This window comes from Penaeus japonicus, unplaced genomic scaffold (assembly GCF_977035675.1).
Source record: "Penaeus japonicus unplaced genomic scaffold, GWHDUDI00000001_assembly GWHDUDI00000020, whole genome shotgun sequence".
Classification (NCBI taxonomy): Eukaryota; Metazoa; Arthropoda; class Malacostraca; order Decapoda; family Penaeidae; genus Penaeus; species Penaeus japonicus.
The window spans coordinates 37,594,694-37,604,693 of record NW_028234422.1 but is presented as its reverse complement, the minus strand read 5'-3'; the positions used below and the strand labels follow the sequence as shown (position 1 = coordinate 37,604,693).

The 10,000-nt window shown below is 39.1% G+C and overlaps 2 protein-coding genes across 4 annotated transcripts in view; one reads left to right on the top strand and one right to left on the bottom strand.

Annotated features, from left to right (window-relative positions):
- The window catches only part of spoon (A-kinase anchor protein spoonbill), a 13,066-nt gene extending 13,018 nt beyond the window's left edge, over window positions 1-48 (bottom strand). Inside the window, exon 1 of one of the 3 annotated variants that reach the window (XM_043031117.2) lies at window positions 1-48. This exon is cut by the window's left edge and continues 50 nt beyond it. The gene's annotated coding sequence lies outside the window, so the exon portion shown is untranslated. The other 2 variants (XM_043031115.2, XM_043031118.2) reach the window with 2 other exon arrangements.
- A 1,343-nt stretch (window positions 49-1,391) lies between these two features.
- Window positions 1,392-10,000, top strand: part of LOC122262902 (uncharacterized) — a 21,170-nt gene continuing 12,561 nt past the window's right edge. The window contains exons 1-10 of the mRNA XM_086547874.1: window positions 1,392-1,538; window positions 2,583-2,661; window positions 3,129-3,244; window positions 4,830-4,944; window positions 5,680-5,771; window positions 6,318-6,519; window positions 7,086-7,214; window positions 7,755-7,844; window positions 8,599-8,685; window positions 9,358-9,606. Coding sequence (XP_086404000.1) covers window positions 2,584-2,661; window positions 3,129-3,244; window positions 4,830-4,944; window positions 5,680-5,771; window positions 6,318-6,519; window positions 7,086-7,214; window positions 7,755-7,844; window positions 8,599-8,685; window positions 9,358-9,606 — 1,158 coding nt within the window. The 5' untranslated portion in view covers window positions 1,392-1,538; window position 2,583. The remainder of the gene's footprint in view (window positions 1,539-2,582; window positions 2,662-3,128; window positions 3,245-4,829; window positions 4,945-5,679; window positions 5,772-6,317; window positions 6,520-7,085; window positions 7,215-7,754; window positions 7,845-8,598; window positions 8,686-9,357; window positions 9,607-10,000) is intronic.

Here is a 10,000-nt window from a genome sequence, read left to right as displayed (position 1 = left end):
TGCCATACTCAACACTGATAGTAACACTTCGACGTCACTTGCTGAGACTTTCCGGATTATTATTTTTTTTGTTTGGTGATTTATTTCTGAGCTTCTTTTGTAATATCTGCATTAATTTGGATTTTATAAATAATCTTTGGAACTTTGATAATAGCAAACTCCAAGAAATGGAAATCATCAATGTGAAATGCAAAGCAAAATTTGATATGACAAAGACATGTTATTCATGACAAATAAAGAGAATTGGCTACAGCGGCTACTTTTAGATATAATAATCTATGAATCTGAATGAAAAATACATTCAAAAGTACTGCAAATTCTTATTATTCATACAATGAAATGTTCTATGCCAACATTTAAAAACAAAACACAAAGGATATACCCAGCGTACAGAATTAAAAGAATATTTCAAGTACGAAAAGTTTACTAAAATACGCACACATAGACTATAAATGACTGATACCAATACCCGAGAAGGGTAATAATCACAATACTTATATGCAAAGGTTATGACATGACAATTATAAAGTTGCGGTGAACTCAGACAAAAGTATCGGATTCAAGGTACGCCGTCACCCCGGGTCAGTTGCCAAGTCGTCCTTAAAAGTCTCCAAATTAATTGATATTCTGATAAATAGCCATTGCAATCAAGTACTGACACTTTAAAATTTGATCTATTTTTCCATCCTTTCCGATTTATGAAACCAAAATAAGTTTCATGCACCGATATGAGATGTCCATTTTTGGTCACTTATACTTGTTTGCAGTTACCAGGTTGTCTATAAAAGTATTCATATATCAATATATAGTGTCAAATTATAACTTCTAAATAACATTGACTCGTCAGAAAACCATTTTGTAAATCATATCTGAAGCCTGTACTCAAACTCAGATAGGACAACATAACATTTTAATGAAATTATCGTACTATTTTGTTACGCGCGGTTTCTTGTCTTTTGTGTTCATAACTGGATGTTATTTGATATTACGTGAACTTACTAAGTGTACTTTTGCTGTAATGCGAGATATTTGCTTCTACCCATTTTTGCTTGATTCTCGCTGCTAAGTGGAAGTCGAACAAGAAAAGTAATAATGGAAAACATTATCAACATACCGGGAACACTTCCAAGTAAACACTTGTTTTATTTTTATTCTGTTGTGTGTAAATATATCGATTAGCTTTACCACAGGTACATCATTGTCTTAAAAGAAACTAAAGTGGCTCATTTCTGTTTAGATGTCATTTGAAGCTGACGATATTTATATATTCATAATGATGATGTATATAATGAATATGAAATCATAAATTGAAATTAATATATGAATGAATGAGCTACTGCCGTTACAGATACTCAAAGAAAAAAATCTAAATAAACCTTTCAGCAATCATGGCACTCTCAAAGAATAATATTAAGGAAATGATAATCAAACCAGCTGGAAGGTGAAAGAGGACGCCACTCGGTTGCCATAGTAACGCATGACGCCTCACTGGTCAGAAACTTGGCTCGTATAACGGTCATATCTAAAACAAAATCAAAGTAAGTGGTGGCTGTCAAAACGCTTCTTATTTCTTACACATGCGTCTTTAAATCATGCAGATGTATCTGATTTTTTTTCCAGTGTGATTATATCAATCTTTCCGGACTGCTGGCATTATTTCTTTTGGGCAAAGAAAGTAGTTTTTATTACTGACTCATTCGAACATTTTATAATAATTTTATAGATTTGTCTGCCTATATATTCAACCACTGCTCAGCCACTAATGTCATCATCATTATTATGATCTTTGTTATTATCATTTTTATCATTATCATCAATTATTGCAATTTATTAACATTTTTCTTACTCCAGTTGTTATCAACGCTTTTCAGACTTGTTATTTTTTAATTATTATCATAATTTTTTCTTATATTTTTTGTTGTTGCCGCTCGCATTATCATTTCTCACAATTATAGCCATAATGAGGATGATAATCATATCATCGCTGATATAATTATTTTTATTTATGTAATTTGATATAGTTCTTTCATCTTCATATGAAGGGATTATGTTATTTTTCAATGTTATTATAAATTCTATCATTGTATTATATTATTATCCTATCATTGTTGTTAATACTATTGTTATTATGTCATCAGCGATATCGTTTATATCATTACCTTACTAATATCGTTCTCAGCCTATAACCATTATTGTTATTATCATTATCTTCACCATCGGTATAATAAGCAATATAATTTTTGAAAATGTTATTAGCATTACTATAGTTATCATTAATTATGATACTGTTAGCAGAGGCCAACAGTATTCTACTAACATTGTCGTTATCACAACTGTTACTATTGTTATCCTCCTCGTAACTATAACATCAATAACCTAATGAGAATTACGATTACTATCATAATGATCATTGCAATAATAATCATGGTGATCAGCATTGATATCATCAACAACTTAAATTTTAAAAGTATTACTAAACTTTCGTGGTAATTATGTAGACTGACGCCATATCTAAACTTTGGAAAGGTCGTTAATAAAGCTTCTTTTCACTTCCTTATTAATTCTCTTCCATGACTCAACAGAATGGGTGAGGGTGATCAGTCCCCGAAATCAGCTTTATATGAAGCCTTGAAGCACGACTTAGATCAATTATCTGGCAAGGTGAGATTTTTCTCTGAAAGAGAGAGAGAGAGAGAGAGAGAGAGAGAGAGAGAGAGAGAGAGAGAGATTTTACACCTTACACTCTCCCCTTTACCCTGTATTACATATCCAAATTTCACATGTGCTTTATGATTACAGTCCAATTCATCCCAACTACTCTTATGTTCCAATATTATCTGAGGGCCAAATGAAGCTGTATTAAATGTCCAATATTCACAAATGCAGCCAACATTATCCCGACTCCTGTTTCGAAAGCTTGAATTCAAAATAACATACCTTTTTTCTTATAGAATGTCGATTGTTTATATAGACACACCGTGGAGGAGTATTTCGAAGCTTCATTCAAGGAAAATATTGCGCCATGGTTTTACAAAGCAGTATATCCTTGGTACAAAAGTCACTACGTTCTAATGTGATGCCTTGTAACATTCCCTCCTTCCTTCAGCCACATCTTCCTGTCCTTACAGTTAGAAGAACTACTGGAAGAGAACCAGGCACTGGATGACACTCACCGCCTCCCGGTCACAGAGTTCACTGTGACACCGAGGCGCGTGGCAGCGTTGCAGGACCAGTTGTTACAACAGTAAGTTCCAGGAGCGATGGAAGTAATTTGACGCGTCGAGGATCTTCTTGAAGAGATTAGATTTTCTTCAAAGTAGGTGTGCGGTAGCCCCAGGGGCGGTGCCGTGGGGAGGGGGGGGTCATAGTAAGTACTATATTTCGCCGGTTTACTCGGCAGTTCAGAGATCTTTAGTGCCTACTCGATTGACTCGGTACGGTGGTAAGTATCTCTGTCTTCTGATCTACCTCAGTCTATTTTCTTAAGTAAAGTATAATTTTTATTGACTTTCTTAAATTCCGTCACTGCCTTCAATTCCTAAGATTGTCATTTAATCAAACATGAAAATCTCCTACTCGGCAGCTCGAGCCTTGTCACCCCTCAAATAAAAATTTCTAGCGGTGCCCCTGGGTAACCCTAACATGAGGCGGTTGTCCTCAAGCTTTATAACTATTTTAAAGAAACAGTAGAAATCGCCGTGATAGAATTAGTGAATTTTCCTAGTCGTTTAGTCGTGCAGAGAAAATTAGCAACTATTTGGGCAAGTTTGTTTCCAAACTTACTTTAGTAATACCCAAGAAAAAGTGATGTTTGCATTTATATATATTGAAATAATTAATGAATAATGAATGACTGAAAAGCTGATCCAGTGCCAGTAGAATAAAATGTTAAAAACAGGCACATATTGATCCAGAAAAAAAAATCCAAATCACATTTTGCATATGTATGCGACAAGGAGCATTACTAAGTAGCTAATCACTATTTTCGGTGCTTGATGTTCCTTGAAACGACATGTACTTAAGTTTGTAGAGTCAATGCTGCCGTGAGCGAGTTCCAAATTTGAGTTGTTTTTAGATTAAGTCTCATTCCATTTGAAGGACTGATATAGCTAATTTTGCTTTCTGCTTCGTGTTGAGGTTTTAATTTGAACATGGGCTCCTGCGCAATGTGTTGTGTTGGGCTCGACTGACAGGATGCTGACTAGAAATTTTATTGAAAAAATATAAATTTTAATAACCAAATCTTTTCTTTCATAAGTAACGATATTTTTTTACATTTCGTAGAACAATGAAAGTGATGTAAGTTTTTACCTAAGTTTTTAAATTAACTTTTGTGAATTTGCAGATTTAAAATTTTGCGAAATTGTCTTAGAGCCTTCACATTCTTACAGTTATATTCCTAACAACTTGCTCATGATTTTTTATTTTCTTCCGACCCTCGTGAGTGACGATTTGTACTCATAAAAGGGCCAAGGGACTGTATATCTATGTCCGTACTTCAGGAAAACATTCATTGGTGCTTGCTTTAACAAATGCCTCTAAAGTAAGCTTATTGATATTTTCCAGTGTCTTCTTATTCGTGTATGATTTTGCCTCATCCCCATTTATCTTAATCACCTCTTTGACCTTTTTATCCTTTAACAAGGCAGTTTGATTAGTCCCAAGAAAGAGATCTTCCATATACTCTCATCAGTAGGTATATATATATATTTTTTTTTTTTCTTACATAACCGATTTAATAATCAAATCATGCATTTGTACGTTTCCTCATTAGTATCCTTATACCTTCTCGTCACCTCATGTTACCTCATGTCACCTCATGTCACCAGAGAGAGCGGTGTGGTGCGCGAGGTCGAGAGAGAGAGACTGCTGAGACTTCTGCAATGTCATCACTTGAAGAACTCCGCCTGGGATAGCCTCGAAGTGAAGTCCCGCTCGCTCTTCGTGAGTTCGTGTTTGGAGTTGCTTCTTGTTGTTGTTTATTTTTTGTTGTGATTGTGTCTTTGTTATGTTTTTGTTTGTTTGTTTGTTTGTTTTTTCTTACTTGTGGGTTTTGATTAACTTCGTTGTGTAGTTAAGGGTTTGATAGCATTATCATTATCATTATGATGATATTAATAATTATTATGATTAATCTTATTATATTCATTGTTATTGTAATTGTCATTGGTATCATCATTGTTATTATCATTGTTATCATCATTTAATTGTGATTACTACATCTACTACTACTACTATTACTACTTTTATTAGTATTATCTTTGCCAGTATCATCATTTCCATTATCATTGTTAGCATTATCTTTATTATCATTATCATCATCATAATTACCATTATTGTTATTATCGTTGTTATTATTTTAATTGTTATTATTGCTAATATTCTGATTATCATCATTATCATTATTGTTAATATTCTTAATATAATCTTCAATGTTATCATTATCATTATTATCATTAGTATTGTTAATTGTAAGATGATTATTATCATCATTATTTTTATTATCATTATCGTTATTATCACTTCTGTTGTTGTTTTCCTCAATGCTTATCATCATCCTCACCATTATACAATTTACTCAGCTATTCTTCGTATCAGCCTTTTACCTGAACGTAAAGCAAAGAGACGTCAAAATACTCGCCTTTTAAAGTCTACATCCCCCCCCCCACCTCCCCCCAGTGCATCAGCAGTGACGTCAGCATGAAGAACTACCCCGTGGAAGCTCCGAGACCCGCGGAATGGCGGAAGGTGACGGCGGTGGTCAAGGCTAGGTAATGACAGGGATGCTAATGATAAATTAAATATGATGATGGTGATTAAGATATGATGTAATTGAATAATGATATTGATAATAAGGTTAAGGTGAAGATAAAGTTAATGCTAATAATATCGGTAATGGTGATGCTCATGGTTAAGAATAGCAATGATATATTATACATGTACGCATACATGCGCGGACACTGTAAATGGACGTCACACTACACCTCCAGAACTCACCCCCCATATATATATATATATATATATATATATATATATATATATATATATATATATATATATATATATATATATATATATATACATGTATGTATGTATGTATGCATACACACACACGCACACGCACACACACACACACACACACACACACACGTACACACACACACACACACACACACACACACACACACACACACACACACACACACACACACACACACACACACATATATATATACATATACATAAACACACAGACACATGTATGTATGTATGTATGTGTATGTGTATATACGTCTATATACTCATCCTTACCTCAGACTACAGGAGCTCCGCAGCGGCCAGCAGGAGGAGAAAACGCACGAGAAAAGACTCAGGACTTCGAGTTCTCAAGACGATGTGCAAGACGAGGACGACCACCTCCTCCTCGAGCTGACCGAGAACGAATACAAGGAGCTGCTCTACCCCCAGCTCGACCTCAAGTGCAGACAGAAGGTCGAGAAACAGCTGATTCTCATCACGGTTGGTTCGGATTCTTCTATTTGTTTTTTTCGCCTTCGTTTATTTTGTTTTGTTTTTCATTTTCATTTTCGCTTTCATTTCTTTTTTTGTTTTTGGGTTGTTGCTTTTGGTTATTTTAGGGATTAAAGTTTTTTTTTTTTTCATTTATCGCGAGTTTAGTTTTCTTTCAAGACTCGGTTGGTTGTGGTTATAGTAAAGATGATGATAATGATTGTAATGTTGATGCAGGTGAAGTCATGATAACAAAAAAAATAACAATAAAACCTGATGATAAAATTATATAGTAATCACAGTATTGTAATGTTAATGATAACGACGACAATTGTTTTTTATTATCATCTTCAACATCACTGCATTAAAAACAACGACAACGGAACGACACAGATAAACAAACAATAATGACACGATAATGATAACGACAATCACACAGCGATAATACAATAACAATAATGATAATAAACACACACCAATGTTGACAAGACAAGGATGAAAAAAACGCATAAAGAATTCAACAAGACAAAAAAAAAAAAAAAAAAAAAAAATGACGATAACACAACACCTTTCAGTTCATGATGAGACGCTTAAGAGACGCCTTCAACGCCCGCTTCGACGCCGCCCACCAGAAGAAGGGGCGTGTCATTGAGGAGGTCCATCGGCTGACGCGCAGAGAAAGGCAGTTGAAGGCAAGGAGAGAGGGGGAGGGAGAGAGAGGGAGAGGGAGAGAGAGAGAGAGAGAGAGAGAGAGAGAGAGAGAGAGAGAGAGAGAGAGAGAGAGAGAGAGAAATAGGTAGAGAGAAAAATAGATAGAGGGAAAGACAGATAGAGAGAGAAAATGACAGATAGAGAAAGAGAAAGAGTTAAAAAGAGAGAAAGACAGATGGAGAGAGAGAGAGAGAGAGAACGAGATAAAAAGAGAGAAAGACAGATAAAGAGAGAGAGCGAGAAAGAGTTAAAAAGAAAGAAAGACAGATGAAGAGAGAGAGAGAGAGAGAACGAGATAAAAAGAGAGAAAGACAGATAAAGAGAGAGAGCGAGAAAGAGATAAAAAGAGAGAAAGATAGATAAAGAGAGAGAGAGAGAGAAAGAGAAAGACCGAGAGAGAAAGAGGGTGAGAGAGAGAGAGGAAGAGAGAAAGATAGATAAAGAGAGAGAGAGAGAGGGAGACAGCCAGGTAGACAAAAACAAATGTATACCCCAAAAGCGCAAAATCTCACCCCCCCCTTCTGCTCCCCCAGGCCGAGTTAGTGAGCATGCGAGAGGGGGCAGGGGGGGCGGGTAACCCCCTAGGCGTCCGGCCCCCAGCTTCACCACGCAACGTAACCAAGGTAACGGTCCGGCAGAGTTGTAGTTCTTCGTGAAAGAAAGAAATGTTGTGGAAAAGAAAAATCATGTTTTTTTGTTTTGTTTTTGTTCGTATGTTTATTTCGTGTGTGTGTGTGTGTGTGTGTATTTTAGGACGAGTGACTTGATATTCGTTAACATTGTGGAGTATTGTTTTAATAGTAATTCTTCATACTACTCTCCTCCTCCCTTTTTCTACGCTCTTCTCCTTCCTCCTCCCTTCCCTCCCCTCCTCCTCTTCCAATTCCTTCCCCTCCTCCTCCCTCCCTCGCTTCCACCCTCTATTTATTTCCCTTCCCTTTCTCTTTCTCCTTCCTTTTCCCTCCCCCTTCTTCTTCCACCCTTCTCTCTCCTCCAATTCTCTTCCCTTCCCTCCATCCTCTCTTCTTTCTCCATTTCCTTTCTTCATCTCCTCCTTCCTTTTCCCTCCTTCTTCTTCCTTCCTCCTCCGCTTCCCTCCCCTTCTCTTCCCTCCTCCTTTCCTTTTCTTTCTTCTTCTCCTTTATCCTGCCTTCCCTCCCCTCCTCATCATCCGTTTCTCTCTCCACCCTCACTTTTCTTCTTCCCTTCCCCTCCCTTCCTTTACCTCTTCTTCCCCTCCCCCCCCCTTCACTCCGTTCCTCCCTTCTTTCAATCTTCTCTCTTCTACCTCCCCCTCTTTTCCCCCTGCCCTTCCTCTCCCCTCCCCTCTTCCCCCGTCCCCACCTCGCTCCCCTCTGCCACCCTCCCCCCTGACAGAGCGAGGTTGAGGAGGAGGATGAGTACGACCCCACGTGGATGCCCGAGGAACGACCCGAACTTCTCTTGTTTGTCGAGGAAACGGAAGTAAGTGGAGTCGTGCCAAGGCTTTTCGTAGAGCTGTGATGTTTCTCTATATTACACGCAAATAAACTCACACACGTTTCGGATCTCTTTCTCTCTCTCTCTCTATCTATCTATCTCTGTCTCTCTTTCTCTCTCTCTCTCTCTCTCTCTCTCTCTCTCTCTCTCTCTCTCTCTCTCTCTCTCTCTCTCTCTCTCTCACTTACGCACACGTACACATACAAACACACACACACACACACACACACACACACACACACACACACACACACACACACACAAACACACACATACGTATATATAAATTTATCTTAATTTGATATTGCAGTTTTTAGATTGTTGCATTTTACGTATAGCTATTCTATATAAATTACTGATCTTCCTAAAAGTGGTTTCCCTGAAGTTAAAATGTTTTATTCTTCCTCCTGCCCTCCCCCTCCCCTCCACCACCCCTCCCCTTCTCTGTGCACCTCCCACTCTCCTTCCCCTCCCTCCTCCTTCCCTTCCCCAACCCTTCCCCCTCTTTATGCCCCTACCACTCTCCATCCCTTCCCTTTCTCTACCCTCCTCTCCCCCCCTCCCCCCGTTTTCCTCCTCACCCCACCGTCTCCCATCCTCTGTCCTTCCTCCCTCCTCTTCCCCTCCCCTTCTCCTCCCCTCCCCTCCCCTCCCCAGGTGAGCGACGACAGCACAGGGAGCGAGGCGCCCCCCACCCTCCGCCTCGCCTCCTCTTCTTCCTCCTCCGGCTCTTCCTCCTCCTCCTCCTCTTCCTCCTCCTCTGTTGCCGCCTCAACGCCCACCACCCAGTCTCCGGCCTCTGTGGGTTCGGGCGTCGCGTGGGCGGAGGCGAGGGCGGCCTTCCTTTCCGGACCCCGCCCCCCAGGCAGAGGCAAGGAGCCCCAGGAGGACAAGAAGCAGATGCAGGTAAGGGGGCGTGGGTGAGGGCGGGGACGTGGGCGTGGGCGGGGGCGTGAATAAGGGCGGGAGCGTGGATGAGGGCGGGACGGGGATGGGGCGCGGGCGGGGTGAGTAGGCTTTCGAAGGAATTTTAGGCGAGGTCCTCTACATCTATGGGTCAGGGTGATGGGCGGGAGTAAAAATGGGATTGATTTGAGAAGAGTGTGTGTATATTACTATGATGAAATAGGTCAAATCAAAATCAGTGTATTACCTTTAAATTATAAATATTCCATGTACTGTATCTGCCCCCCCCCCCTCTCTCTCTCTCTCCTCCCTTATTCCCTCCCCTAATTCGTCACTCACTCCCGCCATCCTTTTCTTTAACACTTCCCTCTGCCACTCCTTCCTCTCTTCCTCC